Consider the following 21469-nt stretch of genomic DNA (forward strand, 5'->3'; position numbering starts at 1 on the left):
ACACTCTAGTGGAGGACTAGAGTAGCCCTATGGCCCCTCCCTCCCTATGGCCCCTCCCTCCCATACACTCTAGTGGAGGACTAGAGTAACTCCCTATGGCCCCTCCCTCCCATACACTCTTGTGGGAGGACTAGAGTAGCTCCCTATGGCCCCTCCCTCCCTATGGGCCCTCCTCCCTCCCTATGGGCCCTTCCTCCCTATGGGCCCTCCCTCCCTATGGGCCCTCCCCTCCCTATGGGCCCTTCCTCCCTATGGGCCCTCCCCCTCCCATACACTCTAGTGGGAGGACTAGAGTAACTCCCTATGGGCCCTTCCTCCCTATGGCCCCTCCCTCCCTATGGGCCCTCCCTCCCATACACTCTAGTGGGAGGACTAGAGTAACTCCCTAAGGCCCCTCCCTCCCATATACTCTAGTGGAGGACTAGAGTAACTCCCTATGGCCCCTTCCTCCCTATGGCCCCTCCCTCCCTATGGCCCTCCCTCCCATACACTCTAGTGGAGGACTAGAGTAACTCCCCTAAGGCCCCTCCCTCCCATATACTCTAGTGGAGGACTAGAGTAACTCCCTATGGCCCCTTCCTCCCTATGTCCCCTCCCTCCCATACACTCTAGTGGAGGACTAGAGTAACTCCCTATGGGCCCTCCCTCCCATACACTCTAGTGGGAGGACTAGAGTAACTCCCTATGGGCCCTCCCTCCCATACACTCTAGTGGAGGACTAGAGTAACTCCCTATGGCCCCTCCCTCCCATACACTCTAGTGGAGGACTAGAGTAACTCCCTAAGGCCCCTCCCTCCCATACACTCTAGTGGAGGACTAGAGTAGCTCCTATGGCCCCTCCCTCCCTATGGCCCCTCCCTCCCATACACTCTAGTGGAGGACTAGAGTAACTCCCTATGTCCCCTCCCTCCCATACACTCCTGTGGAGGACTAGAGTAGCTCCCTATGGCCCCTCCCTCCCTATGGGCCCTCCCTCCTTATGGGCCCTTCCTCCCTATGGGCCCTCCCTCCCTATGGGCCCTCCCTCCCTATGGGCCCTTCCTCCCTATGGGCCCTCCCTCCCATACACTCTAGTGGAGGACTAGAGTAACTCCCTATGGGCCCTTCCTCCCTATGGCCCCTCCCTCCCTATGGCCCCTCCCTCCCATACACTCTAGTGGAGGACTAGAGTAGCTCCCTATGGGCCCTTCCTCCCTATGGCCCCTCCCTCCCTATGGCCCCTCCCTCCCATACACTCTAGTGGAGGACTAGAGTAACTCCTATGGGCCCCTCCCTCCCTAAGGCCCCTCCCTCCCATATACTCTAGTGGAGGACTAGAGTAACTCCCTAAGGCCCCTCCCTCCCATACACTCTAGTGGAGGACTAGAGTAACTCCCTAAGGCCCCTCCCTCCCATATACTCTAGTGGAGGACTAGAGTAACTCCCTATGGCCCTTCCTCCCTATGGCCCCTCCTCCCTATGGCCCCTCCCTCCCATACACTCTAGTGGAGGACTAGAGTAACTCCCTAAGGCCCCTCCCTCCCATATACTCTAGTGGAGGACTAGAGTAACTCCCTATGGCCCCTTCCTCCCTATGTCCCCTCCCTCCCATACACTCTAGTGGAGGACTAGAGTAACTCCCTATGGCCCCTTCCTCCCTATGGCCCCTCCCTCCCTATGGCCCCTCCCTCCCATACACTCTAGTGGAGGACTAGAGTAACTCCTATGGCCCTTCCTCCCTATGTCCCCTCCCTCCCATACACTCTAGTGGAGGACTAGAGTAACTCCCTATGGGCCCTCCCTCCCATACACTCTAGTGGAGGACTAGAGTAACTCCCTATGGGCCCTCCCTCCCATACACTCTAGTGGAGGACTAGAGTAACTCCCTATGGCCCTCCCTCCCATACACTCTAGTGGAGGACTAGAGTAACTCCCCAAGGCCCCTCCCTCCCATACACTCTAGTGGAGGACTAGAGTAACTCCCTATGGCCCCTCCCTCCCATACACTCTAGTGGAGGACTAGAGTAACTCCCTATGGGCCCTCCCTCCCATACACTCTAGTGGAGGACTAGAGTAACTCCCTAAGGCCCTCCTCCCATACACTCTAGTGGAGGACTAGAGTAACTCCCTATGGGCCCTCCCTCCCATACACTCTAGTGGAGGACTAGAGTAACTCCCTATGGCCCCTCCCTCCCTATGGCCCCTCCCTCCCATACACTCTAGTGGAGGACTAGAGTAACTCCTATGGGCCCTCCTCCCATACACTCTAGTGGAGGACTAGAGTAACTCCATGGCCCCTCCCTCCCATACACTCTAGTGGAGGACTAGAGTAGCTCCCTATGGCCCCTCCCTCCCTATGGCCCCTCCCTCCCATACACTCTAGTGGAGGACTAGAGTAACTCCCTATGGCCCCTCCCTCCCATACACTCTAGTGGAGGACTAGAGTAGCTCCCTATGGCCCCTCCCTCCCTATGGGCCCTCCCTCCCTATGGGCCCTTCCTCCCTATGGGCCCTCCCCTCCCTATGGGCCTCCTCCCTATGGGCCCTTCCTCCCTATGGGCCCTCCCCTCCCTATGGGCCCTATGGGCCCTCCCTCCCTATGGGCCCTTCCTCCCTATGGGCCCTCCCCTCCCTATGGGCCCTCCCTCCCTATGGGCCCTTCCTCCCTATGGGCCCTCCTCCCTATGGGCCCTTCCTCCCTATGGGCCCTCCCTCCCATACACTCTAGTGGAGGACTAGAGTAACTCCCTATGGGCCCTTCCTCCCTATGGCCCCTCCCTCCCTATGGCCCTCCCTCCCATACACTCTAGTGGAGGACTAGAGTAGCTCCCTATGGGCCCTTCCTCCCTATGGCCCCTCCCTCCCTATGGCCCCTCCCTCCCATACACTCTAGTGGAGGACTAGAGTAGCTCCCTACAGTTTAAACGGTGTTGTACTGTGACGGGGCCAATTAGTTCATTGTCATCGTGTGGAACAGGAGGCCCCAGGGACACAGTATATTTACACTGAGTGGACAAAACATTATGAACACTTGCTCTTTCCGTGACATAGTCTGACCAGGTGATTTCAGGTGAAAGATATGATCCCTTATTGAAGTCACCTGTTAAATCCACTTCAGTCAGTCTTAGGTGAAGGGGAGGAGTCATGTTAAATCCACTTCAGTCAGTCTTAGGTGAAGGGGAGGAGTCATGTTAAATCCACTTCAGTCAGTCTTAGGTGAAGGGGAGGAGTCATGTTAAATCCACTTCAGTCAGTCTTAGGTGAAGGGGAGGAGTCATGTTAAATCCACTTCAGTCAGTCTTAGGTGAAGGGGAGGAGTCATGTTAAATCCACTTCAGTCAGTCTTAAGTGAAGGGAGGAGTCATGTTAAATCCACTTCAGTCAGTCTTAGGTGAAGGGGAGGAGTCATGTTAAATCCACTTCAGTCAGTCTTAGGTGAAGGGGAGGAGTCATGTTAAACCACTTCAGTCAGTCTTAGGTGAAGGGAGGAGTCATGTTAAATCCACTTCAGTCAGTCTTAAGTGAAGGGGAGGAGTCATGTTAAATCCACTTCAGTCAGTCTTAGGTGAAGGGGAGGAGTCATGTTAAATCCACTTCAGTCAGTCTTAGGTGAAGGGGAGGAGTCATGTTAAATCCACTTCAGTCAGTCTTAGGTGAAGGGGAGGAGTCAGATTAAAGAAGGATTTTTAAGAATTGAGACATAGATTGTGTATGGGGGCCATTCAGAGGGTGAATGGGCAAGATAAAATATATAAGTGTCTTTGAACAGGGTATGATAGTAGGTGTCAGGTGCACTGGTTTGAGTGTGTCAAGAACTGTAACGCTGCTGGGTTTTTCACACTCAACAGTTTCCTGCGTGTATCAAGAATGTTCCACCACCCAAAGGACATCCAGCGTTCTGGTGTCCAAGGTAACCAGAGCAGGCAAATCCTATTTGACACGCGCACACACACACTGCAGAGCCTCCACCTATTTGGCCTTCTATCCTACCAAGTCCATGCTGGGACTAACATACTGGTCTACATTTTTTTGTGTGTGTGTGTGCGTGTGCGTATACGTGTGCGTGTGTGTGTGTGTGTGGTGTGTGTGTGTGTGTGTGTGTGTGAGAGAGAGGTAATACAAGCCAGTGTTGTAACATGATGTGATTCCTGAGTAGTGGGATGCTTTCTAAGCCCTCATTGATGTTAACAGTGAGCTGTTGCTATGGAGCTGGTTGTATTCACTGGGGCTAATGCTGCTGTTGCTATGGAGCTGGTTGTATTCACTGGGGCTAATGCTGCTGTTGCTATGGAGCTGGTTGTATTCACTGGGGCTAATGCTGCTGTTGCTATGGAGCTGGTTGTATTCACTGGGGCTAATGCTGCTGTTGCTATGGAGCTGGTTGTATTCACTGGGGCTAATGCTGCTGTTGCTATTGAGCTTGTTGTTTTCACTGGGGCTAATGCTGCTGTTGCTATGGAGCTGGTTCTATTCACTGGGGCTGATGCTGCTGTTGCTATGGAGCTTGTTGTTTTCACTGGGGCTAATGCTGCTGTTGCTATGGAGCTGGTTGTATTCACTGGGGCTAATGCTGCTGTTGCTATGGAGCTGGTTGTATTCACTGGGGCTAATGCTGCTGTTGCTATGGAGCTGGTTGTATTCACTGGGGCTAATGCTGCTGTTGCTATGGAGGCACACAGCAGGAGACACAGGTCAGAATAGAATAGAAGTCATTTTCAGGGATGAATATTTCCCCACGGCATTGACTCTGTACAGTACACACTAAGAGAGGTAAATATTGTTATTTTTTATTTGACCTTTATTTAACTAGGCGAGTCAGTTAAGAACAAATTCTTATTTTCAATGACGGCCTTTCGGGGAACAGTGGGTTAACTGCCTGGGGCAGAACGACAGATTTTTACCATTTCAGCTCAGGGATTCGTTCCAACAACCTTTCAGTTACTAGTCCAACGCTCTAACCACTAGGCTACCTGCCGCCCCTCCACTCGAACCACTAGGCTACCTGCCGCCCCTCCACTCTAACCACTAGGCTACCTGCCGCCCCTCCACTCTAACCACTAGGCTACCTGCCGCCCCTCCACTCTAACCACTAGGCTACCCTGCCGCCCCTCCACTCTAACCACTAGGCTACCCTGCCGCCCCTCCCCTCTAACCACTAGGCTACCCTGCCGCCCCTCCACTCTAACCACTAGGCTACCCTGCCGCCCCTCCACTCTAACCACTAGTCTACCTGCCGCCCTCCACTCTAACCACTAGTCTACCCTGCAGCCCCTCCATTCTAACCACTAGTCTACCCTGCAGCCCCCCCACTCTAACCACTAGGCTACCCTGCCACCCCTCCACTCTAACCACTAGGCTACCCTGCAGCCCCTCCACTCTAACCACTAGTCTACCCTGCCGCCCCTCCACTCTAACCACTAGTCTACCCTGCCGCCCCCTCCACTCTAACCACTAGGCTACCCTGCAGCCCCTCCACTCTAACCACTAGTCTACCCTGCCGCCCCTCCACTCTAACCACTAGTCTACCCTGCCGCCCCTCCACTCTAACCACTAGGCTACCCTGCAGCCCCTCCACTCTAACCACTAGTCTACCCTGCCGCCCCTCCACTCCACTCCCCTCTAACCACTAGTCTACCCTGCTGCCCCTCCACTCTAACCACTAGTCTACCCTGCCGCCCCTCCACTCCCCTCTAACCACTAGTCTACCCTGCCGCCCTCCACTCCCCCTCTAACCACTAGTCTACCCTGCCGCCCCTCCACTCCACTCCACTCTAACCACTAGTCTACCCTACCGCCCATCCACTCTAACCACTAGTCTACCCTGCCGCCCCTCCACTCCCCTCTAACCACTAGTCTACCCTGCCGCCCCTCCACTCCACTCTAACCACTAGTCTACCCTGCCGCCCCTCCACTCCACTCCACTCTAACCACTAGTCTACCCTGCCGCCCCTCCACTCCACTCCCCTCTAACCACTAGTCTACCCTACCGCCCATCCACTCTAACCACTAGTCTACCCTGCCGCCCCTCCACTCCACCCCACTCTAACCACTAGTCTAACCCTGCCGCCCCTCCACTCCACTACACTCTAACCACTAGTCTACCCTGCCGCCCCTCCACTCCACTCCCTCTAACCACTAGTCTACCCTACCGCCCATCCACTCTAACCACTAGTCTACCCTGCCGCCCCTCCACTCCACTCCACTCTAACCACTAGTCTACCCTGCCGCCCCTCCCCCGCACTCCACTCTAACCACTAGTCTACCCTGCCGCCCCTCCACTCCACCTCCACTCTAACCACTAGTCTACCCTGCCGCCCCTCCACTCCACTCCACTCTAACCACTAGTCTACCCTGCCGCCCCTCCACTCCCTCTAACCACTAGTCTACCCTGCCGCCACTCCACTCCACTCCACTCTAACCACTAGCCTACCTACCGCCCATCCACTCTAACCACTAGTCTACCCTGCCGCCCCTCCACTCCACTCCCCTCTAACTACTAGGCTACCTACCGCCCCTCCACTCTAACCACTAGTCTACCCTGCCGCCCCTCCCTCTAACCACTAGGCTACCCTGCCGCCCCTCCCCTCTAACCACTAGTCTACCCTGCCGCCCCCTCCCCTCTAACCACTAGTCTACCCTGCCGCCCTCCACTCTAACCACTAGTCTACCCTGCCACCCCTCCACTCTAACCACTAGTCTACCCTGCCGCCCTCCACTCTAACCACTAGTCTACCCTGCCGCCCCTCCACTCTAACCACTAGGCTACCCTGCCGCCCCCTCCCCCTCCACTCTAACCACTAGTCTACCCTGCCGTCCCTCCACTCTAACCACTAGTCTACCTGCCGTCCCTCCACTCTAACCACTAGACGACCTGCCGCCCCTCCACTCTAACCACTAGTCTACCCTGCCGTCCCCTCCACTCCACTCCCCTCTAACCACTAGTCTACCCTACCGCCCATCCACTCTAACCACTAGTCTACCCTGCCGCCCCTCCACTCCACTCCACTCTAACCACTAGTCTACCCTGCCGCCCCTCCACTGCACTCCACTCTAACCACTAGTCTACCCTGCCGCCCCTCCACTCCACTCCACTCTAACCACTAGTCTACCCTGCCGCCCCCCTCCACTCCACTCCACTCTAACCACTAGTCTACCCTGCCGCCCTCCCTCCACTCCACTCTAACCACTAGCCTACCTACCGCCCATCCACTCTAACCACTAGTCTACCCTGCCGCCCTCCACTCCACTCCCACCCCTCTAACCACTAGGCTACCTACCGCCCATCCACTCTAACCACTAGTCTACCCTGCCGCCCCTCCCCTCTAACCACTAGGCTACCCTGCCACACCTCCCCTCTAACCACTAGTCTACCCTGCCGCCCTCCCCCTCTAACCACTAGTCTACCCTGCCGCCCCTCCACTCTAACCACTAGTCTACCCTGCCGCCCTCCACTCTAACCACTAGTCTACCCTGCCGCCCCTCCACTCTAACCACTAGGCTACCCTGCCGCCCCTCCACTCTAACCACTAGTCTACCCTGCCGTCCCTCCACTCTAACCACTAGTCTACCTGCCGTCCCTCCACTCTAACCACTAGACGACCTGCCGCCCTCCACTCTAACCACTAGTCTACCCTGCCGCCCCTCCCCTCTAACCACTAGTCTACCCTGCAGCCCATCCACTCTAACCACTAGTCTACCCTGCCGCCCTCCACCCACTCCACTCTAACCACTAGTCTACCCTGCAGCCCATCCACTCTAACCACTAGTCTACCCTGCCACCCTCCACTCCACTCCAACCACTAGTCTACCCTGCCACCCTCCACTCCACTCCACTCTAACCACTAGTCTACCCTGCAGCCCCTCCACTCTAACCACTAGTCTACCCTGCCCGCCCTCCACTCCACTCCACTCCAACCACTAGTCTACCCTGCCACCCTCCACTCCACTCCCACTCTAACCACTAGTCTACCCTGCCACCCCTCCACTCCACTCCCCTCTAACCACTAGTCTACCCTGCCGCCCTCCACTCCACTCCACTCTAACCACTAGTCTACCCTGCCGCTCCCTCCACTCTAACCACTAGTCTACCCTGCCGCCCCTCCACTATAACCACTAGTCTACCCTGCCGCCCCTCCACTCCACTCCACTCTAACCACTAGTCTACCCTGCCGCCCTCCACTCTAACCACTAGTCTACCCTGCCGCCCCTCCACTCTAACCACTAGTCTACCCTGCCGCCCCTCCACTCCACTCTAACCACTAGTCTACCCTGCCGCCCTCCACCCACTCCACTCTAACCACTAGTCTACCCTGCCGCGCCCCACTCCACTCCCCTCTAACCACTAGTCTACCCTGCCGCCCCTCCACTCTAACCACTAGTCTACCCTGCCGCCCCTCCACTCCACTCCCCTCTAACCACTAGTCTACCCTGCCGCCCCTCCACTCCACTCCACTCTAACCACTAGTCTACCCTGCCACCCCTCCCTCTAACCACTAGTCTACCCTGCCGCCCCTCCCTCTAACCACTAGTCTACCCTGCCGCCCTCCACTCTAACCACTAGTCTACCCTGCCGCCCCTCCACTCTAACCACTAGTCTACCCTGCCGCCCCTCCACTCTAACCACTAGTCTACCCTGCCACCCCTCCACTCTAACCACTAGGCTAACCTGCCGCCCCTCCACTCTAACCACTAGTCTACCCTGCCGTCCCTCCACTCTAACCACTAGTCTACCTGCCGTCCCTCCACTCTAACCACTAGACGACCTGCCGCCCCTCCACACTAACCACTAGTCTACCCTGCCGACCCCTCCCCCTAACCACTAGTCTACCCTGCAGCCCATCCACTCTAACCACTAGTCTACCCTGCCGCCCCTCCACTCCACTCCACTCTAACCACTAGTCTACCCTGCAGCCCATCCACTCTAACCACTAGTCTACCCTGCCACCCCTCCACTCCACTCCAACCACTAGTCTACCCTGCCACCCCTCCACTCCACTCCACTCTAACCACTAGTCTACCCTGCACCCCTCCACTCTAACCACTAGTCTACCCTGCCGCCCCTCCACTCCCTCCACTCCAACCACTAGTCTACCCTGCCACCCCTCCACTCCCTCCACTCTAACCACTAGTCTACCCTGCCGCCCCTCCACTCCACTCCCACTCTAACCACTAGTCTACCCTGCCGCCCCTCCACTCCACTCCTCCACCTAACCACTAGTCTACCCTGCCGCCCCTCCCTCTAACCACTAGTCTACCCTGCTGCCCCTCCACTCTAACCACTAGTCTACCCTGCCGCCCTCCACCTCCACTCCCTCCACTCTAACCACTAGTCTACCCTGCCGCCCTCCCTCCACTCCTAACCACTAGTCTACCCTGCCGCCCCTCCACTCTAACCACTAGTCTACCCTGCCGCCCCTCCCTAACCACTAGTCCCTCCAACCACTAGTCTACCCTGCCACCCCTCCACTCCACTCCCTCTAACCACTAGTCTACCCTGCCACCCCTCCCTAACCACCCTCCACTCCCCTCTAACCACTAGTCTACCCTGCCGCCCCTCCACTCCACTCCACTCTAACCACTAGTCTACCCTGCCGCCCCTCCACTCTAACCACTAGTCTACCCTGCCACCCCTCCACTATAACCACTAGTCTACCCTGCGCCCTCCACTCCACTCCACTCTAACCACTAGTCTACCCTGCCGCCCCTCCACTCTAACCACTAGTCTACCCTGCCGCCCCTCCACTCTAACCACTAGTCTACCCTGCCGCCCCTCCACTCCACTCTAACCACCAGTCTACCCTGCCTGCCCCTCCACTCCCTCCACTAGTCTAACCACTAGTCTACCCTAGCCGCCCTCCCCCACTCCACTCCCCTCTAACCACTAGTCTACCCTGCCGCCCCCTCCACTCTAACCACTAGTCTACCCTGCCGCCCCTCCACTCCACTCCACTCTAACCACTAGTCTACCCTGCCGCCCCTCCACTCCTCTCCACTCTAACCACTAGTCTACCCTGCCCCCTCCCCTCTAACCACTAGTCTACCCTGCCACCCTCCTCTAACCACTAGTCTACCTGCCACCCCTGCCGCCCCTCCACTCTAACCACTAGTCTACGCTGCCGCCCCTCCACTCTAACCACTAGTCTACCCTGCCGCCCCTCCACTCTAACCACTAGTCTACCCTGCCGCCCCTCCACTCTAACCACTAGTCTACCCTGCCGCCCCTCCACTCTAACCACTAGGCTACCCTGCCGCCCCTCCCTCTAACCACTAGTCTACCCTGCCGTCCCTCCACTCTAACCACTAGTCTACCTGCCGTCCCTCCACTCTAACCACTAGACGACCTGCCGCCCCTCCACACTAACCACTAGTCTACCCTGCCACCCTCCCCTCTAACCACTAGTCTACCCTGCAGCCCATCCACTCTAACCACTAGTCTACCCTGCCGCCCCTCCACTCCCTCCCACTCTAACCACTAGTCTACCCTGCAGCCCATCCACTCTAACCACTAGTCTACCCTGCCACCCCTCCACTCCACTCCAACCACTAGTCTACCCTGCCACCCCTCCACTCCACTCCACTCTAACCACTAGTCTACCCTGCAGCCCCTCCACTCTAACCACTAGTCTACCCTGCCGCCCCTCCCTCCACTCCACTCCAACCACTAGTCTACCCTGCCACCCCTCCACTCCACTCCACTCTAACCACTAGTCTACCCTGCCACCCCTCCCTCCCTCCCCTCTAACCACTAGTCTACCTGCCGCCCCTCCACTCCCTCCACTCTAACCACTAGTCTACCCTGCCGCCCCTCCACTCTAACCACTAGTCTACCCTGCCGCCCCTCCACTATAACCACTAGTCTACCCTGCCGCCCCCTCCACTCCACTCCACTCTAACCACTAGTCTACCCTGCCGCCTCCCTCCACTCTAACCACTAGTCTACCCTGCCGCCCCTCCACTCTAACCACTAGTCTACCCTGCCGCCCCTCCACTCCACTCTAACCACTAGTCTACCCTGCCGCCCCTCCACTCCTCCCACTCTAACCACTAGTCTACCCTGCCGCGCCCCCACTCCACTCCCCTCTAACCACTAGTCTACCCTGCCGCCCCTCCACTCTAACCACTAGTCTACCCTGCCCCTCCACTCCACTCCACTCTAACCACTAGTCTACCCTGCCGCCCACTCCACTCCACTCTAACCACTAGTCTACCCTGCCACCCCTCCACTCCCTAACCACTAGTCTACCCTACCGCCCCTCCACTCTAACCACTAGTCTACCCTGCCACCCCTCCTCTCTAACCACTAGTCTACCCTGCCGCCCCTCCACTCTAACCACTAGTCTACCTACCGCCCCTCCACTCTAACCACTAGGCTACCCTGCCACCCCTCCACTCTAACCACTAGTCTACCCTGCCGCCCCTCCACTCTAACCACTAGTCTACCCTGCCGCCCCTCCACTCCCTCCCCTCTAACCACTAGTCTACCCTGCCGCCCCCTCCACTCTAACCACTAGTCTACCCTGCCACCCCTCCACTCCACTCCCCTCTAACCACTAGTCTACCCTGCAGCCCATCCACTCTAACCACTAGTCTACCCTGCCGCCCCTCCACTCCCTCCCCTCTAACCACTAGTCTACCCTGCTGCCCCTCCCTCTAACCACTAGTCTACCCTGCCGCCCCTCCACTCCACTCCACTCTAACCACTAGTCTACCCTGCAGCCCATCCACTCTAACCACTAGTCTACCCTGCAGCCCCTCCACTCCACTCCACTCTAACCACTAGTCACCCTGCCACCCCTCCACTCTAACCACTAGTCTACCCTGCCGCCCCTCCACTCTAACCACTAGTCTACCCTGCAGCCCATCCACTCCACTCTAACCACTAGTCTACCCTGCCGCCCCTCCACTCCACTCCACTCTAACCACTAGTCTACCCCTGCCGCCCCTCCACTCCACTCCCCTCTAACCACTAGTCTACCCTGCCGCCCCTCCACTCCACTCCACTCTAACCACTAGTCTACCCCTAAGCCCCTCCACTCTAACCACTAGTCTACCCTGCCGCCCCTCCACTCTAACCACTAGTCTACCCTGCCGCCCCTCCACTCCACTCCCACTCTAACCACTAGTCTACCCTGCCGCCCCTCTCCCTCTAACCACTAGTCTACCCTGCCACCCCTCCACCCCCTAACCACTAGTCTACCCTGCCGCCCCTCCACTCCCTCCACTCTAACCACTAGTCTACCCTGCCGCCCCTCCACTCCACCCTCCACTCTAACCACTAGTCTACCCTGCCGCCCCTCCACTCCCACTCCTCTAACCACTAGTCTACCCTGCTCCACGCCCCTCCACTCTAACCACTAGTCTACCCTGCCGCCCCTCCACTCCCACTCCCACCCTGCCACCCTCTAACCACTAGTCTATCCTGCCGCCCCCTCCCCTCCAGTCTCCACTCCCTCTAACCACTAGGCTACCCTGCCGCCCCTCCACTCTAACCACTAGTCTACCCTGCCGCCCCCTCCACTCCACTCCCTCTAACCACTAGTCTACCCTGCCGCCCCTCCACTCCCTCCACTCCCCTCTAACCATTAGTCTACCCTGCCGCCCCTCCACTCCCCTCTAACCACTCCAGTCTACCCTGCCGCCCCTCCACTCTAACCACTAGTCTACCCCACTCCACTCCACTCTAAATCACTCAGCCCCTCCCTCCACTCTAACCACTAGTCTACCTGCCGCCCCTCCACTCTAACCACTAGTCTACCCTGCCACCCATCCACTCTAACCACTAGTCTACCCTGCCGCCCATCCACTCTAACCACTAGGCTACCCTGCCACCCCTCCACTCTAACCACTAGTCTACCCTGCCGCCCCTCCACTCTAACCACTAGTCTACCTACCGCCCCTCCCTCTAACCACTAGGCTACCCTTCCGCCCCTCCACTCTAACCACTAGTCTACCCTGCCGCCCATCCACTCTAACCCACTAGTCTACCCTGCATTAGCCCATCCCTCTAACCACTAGTCTACCCTACCGCCCATCCCTCTAACCACTAGTCTACCCTGCAGCCCCATATGATTTACAGACTCTTGTTGAGATGTGAAGGACCAAAGTGTACACTAGGGAGATTTTGACTAAGGTATAAAGTTAGTTATATATAAACCCTTAGTTGGTAGGTAAACATTAGATATAAACCCTTAGTTGGTAGGTAAACATTAGATATTAACCCTTAGTTGGTAGGTAAACATTAGATATTAACCCTTAGTTGGTAGGTAAACATTAGATATTAACCCTTAGTTGGTAGGTAAACATTAGATATTAACCCTTAGTTGGTAGGTAAACATTAGATATTAACCCTTAGTTGGTAGGTAAACATTAGATATTAACCCTTAGTTGGTAGGTAAACATTAGATATTAACCCTTAGTTGGTAGGTAAACATTAGATATTAACCCTTAGTTGGTAGGTAAACATTAGATATTAACCCTTAGTTGGTAGGTAAACATTAACCCAGTTTAGTTGGTAGGTAAACATTAACCCTTAGTTGGTAGGTAAACATTAGATATGAACCCTTAGTTGGTAGGTAAACATTAGATATTAACCCTTAGTTGGTAGGTAAACATTAGATATTAACCCTTAGTTGGTAGGTAAACATTAGATATTAACCCTTAGTTGGTAGGTAAACATTAGATGTAAATGTGAGTTCTTGGACTGCCCACAGTGAGCCAGCTAGATAGACTTAATGAGGTACAGTATACGTGTGGAAACAGAGTAGATGCCCCAGCAGACAGACAGACAAAGAGCCAACCAGCCAGGTGTTTAAACTCACTGAGGTAGAAGTGGAAGCAGAGTAGATGCCCCAGCAGACAGACAGGTGTTTAAACTCACTGAGGTAGAAGTGGAAGCAGGTAGATGCCCCAGCAGACAGACAGGTGTTTAAACTCACTGAGGTAGAAGTGGAAGCAGAGTAGATGCCCCAGCAGACAGACAGGTGTTTAAACTCACTGAGGTAGAAGTGGAAGCAGAGTAGATGCCCCAGCAGACAGACAGGTGTTTAAACTCACTAAACCTCACTGAGGTAGAAGTGGAAGCAGAGTAGATGCCCCAGCAGCAGACCAGAGAGCAGGCCCAGGGCGATGGGTGAGGCCAGCCAGGGCAGGGATGGCTGGTCCTGCTGTGGAGACAGGAGCCACGGCAGGAAAACAAACCATACCACCGTCTCATTCTTCACTGTGAGGGGGGGACAAGGACATCAGAACAGACTTCAGGAGGGGACACATATAGTAAGAGACAGACAACATAGAGACATCAGAACAGACTACAGGAGGGACACATAGAGACAGACAACATAGAGACATCAGAACAGACTTCAGGAGGGGACACATAGAGACAGACAACATAGAGACATCAGTACAGACTACAGGAGGACACATAGAGACAGACAACATAGAGACATCAGAACAGACTACAGGAGGACACATAGAGACAGACAACATAGAGACATCAGAACAGACTACAGGAGGGGACACATAGAGACAGACAACATAGAGACATCAGAACAGACTACAGGAGGACACATAGAGACAGACAACATAGAGACATCAGAACAGACTACAGGAGGGGACACATAGAGACAGACAACATAGAGACATCAGAACAGACTTCAGGAGGGACACATAGAGACAGACAACATAGAGACATCAGAACAGACTACAGGAGGGGACACATATAGTAAGAGACAGACAACATAGAGACACCAGAACAGACTACAGGAGGGGACACATAGAGACAGACAACATAGAGACATCAGAACAGACTACAGGAGGGGACACATAGAGACAGACAACATAGAGACATCAGAACAGACTACAGGAGGGGACACATAGAGACAGACAACATAGAGACATCAGAACAGACTACAGGAGGGGACACATAAGACAGACAACATAGAGACACCAGAACAGACTACAGGAGGGACACATAGAGACAGACAACATAGAGACATCCAGAACAGACTACAGGAGGTTACATAGAGACAGACAACATAGAGACATCAGAACAGACTTCAGGAGGGGACACATATAGTAAGAGACAGACAACATAGAGACACCAGAACAGACTACAGGAGGGGACACATAGAGACAGACAACATAGAGACATCAGAACAGACTACAGGAGGGACACATATAAGAGACAGACAACATAGAGAGACATCAGAACAGACTACAGGAGGGACACATAGAGACAGACAACATAGAGACATCAGAACAGACTACAGGAGGGGACACATAGAGACAGACAACATAGAGACATCAGAACAGACTACAGGAGGGACACATAGAGACAGACAACATAGAGACATCAGAACAGACTACAGGAGGGACACATAGAGACAGACAACATAGAGACATCAGAACAGACTTCAGGAGGGACACATAGAGACAGACAACATAGAGACATCAGAACAGACTACAGGGAGGGGACACATAGAGACAGACAACATAGAGACATCAGAACAGACTACAGGAGGGGACACATAGAGACAGACAACATAGAGACATCAGAACAGACTTCAGGAGGGGACACATAGAGACAGACAACATAGAGACATCAGAACAGACTACAGGGAGGACACATAGAGACAGACAACATAGAGACATCAGAACAGACTACAGGAGGGGACACATAGAGACAGACAACATAGAGACATCAGAACAGACTACAGGAGGGACACATAGAGACAGACAAACATAGAGACATCAGAACAGACTACAGGAGGGGACACATAGAGACAGACAACATAGAGACATCAGAACAGACTACAGGAGGGGACACATAGAGACAGACAACATAGAGACATCAGAACAGACTTCAGGAGGGGACACATAGAGACAGATCAACAGATAGGAGGGGACATAGGGACAGACAACATAGAGACTCAGAACAGACTACAGGAGGGGACACATAGAGACAGACAACAGAGACATCAGAACAGACTACAGGAGGGGACACATAGAGACAGACAACATAGAGACATCAGAACAGACTACAGGAGGGGACACATAGAGACAGAGCAAACATAGAGACATCAGAACAGACTTCAGGAGGGACAAGCCCAGAGACAGACAAATAGTATAGAGAGACATCAGAACAGACTACAGGAGGGACACATAGAGACAGACAACATATAGAGACACTGTGAACAGACTACAGGAGGGGACACATAGAGACAGACAACATAGAGACATCAGAACAGACTACAGGAGGGGACATATAGAGAGACAGACAACATAGAGACATCAATAGACTTCAGGAGGGGATACATAGAGACATAACATAGAGACATCTAGAACAGACTACAGGAGGGGACACATAGAGACAGACAACATAGAGACATCAGAACAGACTACAGGAGGGGACACATAGAGACAGACAACATAGAGAGAACAGACAACATAGAGACACCAGAACAGACTACAGGAGGGGACACATAGAGACAGACAACATAGAGACATCAGAACAGACTACAGGAGGGGACACATAGAGACAGACAACATAGAGACATCAGAACAGACTACAGGAGAGACAGACAACATAGAGACATCAGAACAGACAACATAGAGACATCAGAACAGACTACAGGAGGGGACACATAGAGACAGATTTATCTTTCTCTCTAGAGACACTTGATAGATTGACAGATTTACTTGGAAGTGTTTATCAGTACCAGGCTTACCTTGGAAGTATCAGTACCAGGTAAAGTATTTATCTTTCTCAGGGTCTAATAATAATAACGTTTATAGACCATTGGTTTACCTTGGAAGTGTTTATCAGTACCAGGGTTTACCTTGGAAGTGCTTATCAGTGCCAGGTTACCTTGGAAGTGTTTATCAGTACCAGGGTTTACCTTGGAAGTCTTTATCGGCACCAGGGTTTACCTTGGAAGTGTTTATCAGTGCCAGGGTTTACCTTGGAAGTGTTTATCAGTACCAGGGTTTACCTTGAAGTGTTTATCAGTACCAGGGTTTACCTTGGAAGTGTTTATCAGTACCAGGGTTTACCTTGGAAGTGTTTATCAGCAATTGTGGGTTTACCTTGGAAGTGTTTATCAGTACCAGGGTTTACCTTGGAAGTGTTTATCAGTACCAGGTTTACCTTGAAGTGTTTATCAGTACCAGGGTTTACTCGAAGTGTTTATCAGTGCGCAGCTTTGAGGGATCCAAGAAGAACTCATGGAAGATGCACCATGGCGACCACCACCAGGCATATGCCCAGCAGAGCAGAGATCACACTGTTTAGGAAGAGCCTGGGGTAGAGAGAGAGAGAGGATAGGTTAGGGTACATGAACACAGAGATCACACTGTTTAGGAAGAGCCTGGGGTAGAGAGAGAGAGAGGTTAGGGTACATGGACACAGAGATCACACTGTTCAGGAAGAGCCTGGGGTAGTGAGAGAGAGAGGTTAGGGTACATGAACACAGAGAGCACACTGTTCAGGAAGAGCCTGGGGTAGAGAGAGAGAGGATAGGTTAGGGTACATGAACACAGAGATCACACTGTTCAGGAAGAGCCTGGGGTAGAGAGAGAGAGGATAGGTTAGGGTACATGGACACAGAGATCACACTGTTCAGGAAGAGCCTGGGGTAGAGAGAGAGAGGGATAGGTTAGGGTACATGAACACAGAGATCACACTGTTCAGGAAGAGCCTGGGGTAGAGAGAGAGAGAGGATAGGTTAGGGTACATGGACACAGAGATCACACTGTTCAGGAAGAGCCTGGGGTAGAGAGAGAGCGGATAGGGTACATGAACACTAACCTTCAGGCCTAAAGTCACCAAGGAGAGCATTCTAACCTTCAGACCTAAAGTCACCAAGGAGAGCATTCTAACCTTCAGACCTAAAGTCACCAAGGAGAGCATTCTAACCTTCAGACCTAAAGTCAGCAAGGAGAGCATTCTAACCTTCAGAACTAAAGTCACCAAGGAGAGCATTCTAACCGTCAGGCCATTAGAGTCACCAAGGAGAGCATTCTAACCTTCAGACCTAAAGTCACCAAGGAGAGCATTCTAACCTTCAGACCTAAAGTCACCAAGGAGAGCATTCTAACCTTCAGACCTAAAGTCACCAAGGAGAGCATTCTAACCTTCAGAGAGCATTCTAGGGAGAGTATTCTAACCTTCAGAGAGCATTCCAGACAGTATCTTAACCTTCAGACCTAAAGTCACCAAGGAGAGCATTCTAACCTTCAGAGCCTAAAGTCAGAGAGCATTCTAAGGAGAGCATTCTAACCTTCAGACCTAAAGTCACCTCAGGAGAGCAGTCTAACCTTCAGACCTACAGTCACCCAGGAGAGCATTCAACCTTCAGAGAATATTCTAGGGAGAACATTCTAACCTTCAGAGAGCATTCTAAGGAGAGCATTCTAACCTTCAGACCTAAAGTCACCAGGAGAGCATTCTAACCTTCAGAGAGCATTCTGCATTCTAACCTTCAGACCTAAAGTCACCAAGGAGAGCATTCTAAGGAGAGCATTCTAACCTTCAGACCTAAAGTCACCAAGGAGAGCATTCTAACCTTTCAGACCTAAAGCCTTCTAAGGAGAGCATTCTAACCTTCAGACCTACAGTCACCAAGGAGAGCATTCTAACCTTCAGACATAAAGTCACCAAGGAGAGCATTCTAACCTTCTAAAGCCACCAAGAACATTCTAACCTTCAGACCTAAAGTCACCAAGGAGAGCATTCTAACCTTCAGACCTAAAGTAAGAGCATTCTAACCTTCAGACCTAAAGCATTCTAAGGAGAGCATTCTAACCTTCAGAGAGCATTCTAAACTTCAGACCTAAGTCACCAAGAGAGCATTCTAACCTTCAGACAGCATTCTAACCTTCAGACCTAAAGTCACCAAGGAGAGCATTCTAACCTTCAGAGAGCATTCACCTAGGAGAACATTCTAACCTTCAGACCTAAAGTCACCAAGGAGAGCATTCTAACCTTCAGAGAGCAGACCTAAAGTCACCAAGGAGAGCATTCTAACCTTCAGATTCAGAGAGCATTCTAACCTTCAGACCTAAAGCCACCAAGGAGAGCATTCTAACCTTCAGAGAGCATTCTACAGTCTAACCTTCAGAGAGCATTCTAAGGACATTCTAACCTTCAGACCTAAAGTCACCAAGGAGAGGAGAGCATTATTCTAAACTTCAGGGAAGCATTCTAAGGAGAGCATTCTAACCTTCAGACCTAAAGTCACCAAGGAGAGCATTCTAACCTTCAAGGAGCATTCCTTCAGACCTAAAGTCACCAAGGAGAGCATTCTAACCTTCAGAGAGCATTCTAACCTTCAGACCTAAAGTAACCAAGGAGAGCATTCTAACCTTCAGATCTAAAGGAGAGCATTCTAACCTTCCAGACCTAAAGTCACCAAGGAGAGCATTCTAACCTTCAGACCTAAAGTCACCAAGGAGACATTCTAACATTCAGAGGAGCATTCTAACCTTCAGACCTAAAGCCACAAAGGAGAGCATTCTAATCCTTCAGACCTACAGTCACCAAGGAGAGCATTCTAACCTTCAGACCTAAAGTCACCAAGGAGAGCATTTAACCTTCAGACCTAAAGTCACCAAAGGAGAGCATTCTAACCTTCAGCATTCTAAAAACATTCACCAAAGGAGAGCATTCTAACCTTCAGACCTACAGTCACCAGGAGAGCATTCTAACCTTCAGGAAGTCACCCTAAAGCCACCTTCAGAGAGCATTCTAACCTTCAGACCTAAAGCCACCAAGGAGAGCATCTAACCTTCAGACCTTCAGAGAGCATTCTAGGGAGAGCATTCTAACCTTCAGACCTAAAGCCACCAAGGAGAGCATTCTAACCTTCAGACCTACAGTCACCAAGGAGAGCATTCTAACCTTCAGACCTAAAGCCACCAAGGAGAGCATTCTAACCTTCAGAGAACATTCTAAGTATTCTAGACCTTCAGAGAGCACCAAGGACAGCATTCCTAACCTTCCAGACCTACAGTCACCAAGGAGAGCATTCTAACCTTCAGAGAGCATTCTAGCATCCTTCAGACCTAAAGCCACCAAGGAGAGCATTCTAACCTTCAGAGACATTCTAACCTTCAGACCTAAAGTCACCAAGGAGAGCATTCTAACCTTCAGACCTACAGTCACCAAGGAGAGCATTCTAACCTTCAGATAATATTCTAGGAGAGTATTCTAACCTTCAGAGAGCATTCTAGGGAGAGTATTCTAACCTTCAGAGAGCATTCTAAGGACAGCATTCTAACCTTCAGACCTAAAGTCACCAAGGAGAGCATTCTAACCTTCAGACCTAAAGTCACCAAGGAGAGCATTCTAACCTTCAGAGAGCATTCTTAACTTCAGACCTAAAGCCACCAAGGAGAGCATTCTAACCTTCAGACCTACAGTCACCAAGGAGAGCATTCTAACCTTCAGACCTAAAGCCACCAAGGAGAGCATTCTAACCTTCAGAGAGCATTCTAGGGAGAGTATTCTAACCTTCAGAGAGCATTCTAAGGACAGCATTCTAACCTTCAGACCTAAAGTCACCAAGGAGAGCATTCTAACCTTCAGAGAGCATTCTAAGGAGAGCATTCTAACCTTCAGACCTAAAGTCACCAAGGAGAGCATTCTAACCTTCAGAGAGCATTCTAACCTTCAGACCTAAAGTCACCAAGGAGAGCATTCTAACCTTCAGACCTAAAGTCACCAAGGAGAGCATTCTAACCTTCAGATAATATTCCACCAAGAGAGCATTCTAAACTTCAGAGAGCATTCTAAGGAGAGCATTCTAACCTTCAGACCTAAAGTCACCAAGGAGAGCATTCTAACCTTCAGACCTAAAGTCACCAAGGAGAGCATTCTAACCTTCAGATAATATTCTAGGGAGAGTATTCTAACCTTCAGAGAGCATTCTAAGGAGAGCATTCTAACCTTCAGACCTAAAGTCACCAAGGAGAGCATTCTAACCTTCAGAGAGCATTCTAAGGAGAGCATTCTAACCTTCAGACCTAAAGTCACCAAGGAGAGCATTCTAAGGAGAGCATTCTAACCTTCAGACCTAAAGTCACCAAGGAGAGCATTCTAACCTTCAGACCTAAAGCCACCAAGGAGAGCATTCTAACCTTCAGAGAGCATTCTAACCTTCAGACCTAAAGCCACCAAGGAGAGCATTCTAACCTTCAGACCTAAAGCCACCAAGGAGAGCATTCTAACCTTCAGACCTAAAGTCACCAAGGAGAGCATTCTAACCTTCAGAGAGCATTCTAACCTTCAGACATAAAGCCACCAAGGAGAGCATTCTAACCTTCAGACCTACAGTCACCAAGGAGAGCATTCTAACATTCAGAGAGCATTCTAACCTTCAGACCTAAAGCCACCAAGGAGAGCATTCTAACCTTCAGACCTACAGTCACCAAGGAGAGCATTCTAACCTTCAGACCTAAAGTCACCAAGGAGAGCATTATAACCTTCAGAGAGCAT

At 52.4% G+C, this 21469-nt stretch overlaps 1 protein-coding gene across 1 annotated transcript in view; it reads right to left on the reverse strand.

Moving 5' to 3' along the window:
* Positions 1–21469, reverse strand: part of LOC135565162 (palmitoyltransferase ZDHHC1-like) — a 61600-nt gene that overhangs the window by 27151 nt on the left and 12980 nt on the right. Inside the window, exon 2 of the mRNA XM_065011222.1 lies at positions 14042–14197. Coding sequence (XP_064867294.1) covers positions 14042–14197 — 156 coding nt within the window. The remainder of the gene's footprint in view (positions 1–14041; positions 14198–21469) is intronic.

The sequence above is a fragment of the Oncorhynchus nerka genome, linkage group LG27 (genome assembly GCF_034236695.1).
Source record: "Oncorhynchus nerka isolate Pitt River linkage group LG27, Oner_Uvic_2.0, whole genome shotgun sequence".
Lineage (NCBI taxonomy): Eukaryota > Metazoa > Chordata > Actinopteri > Salmoniformes > Salmonidae > Oncorhynchus > Oncorhynchus nerka.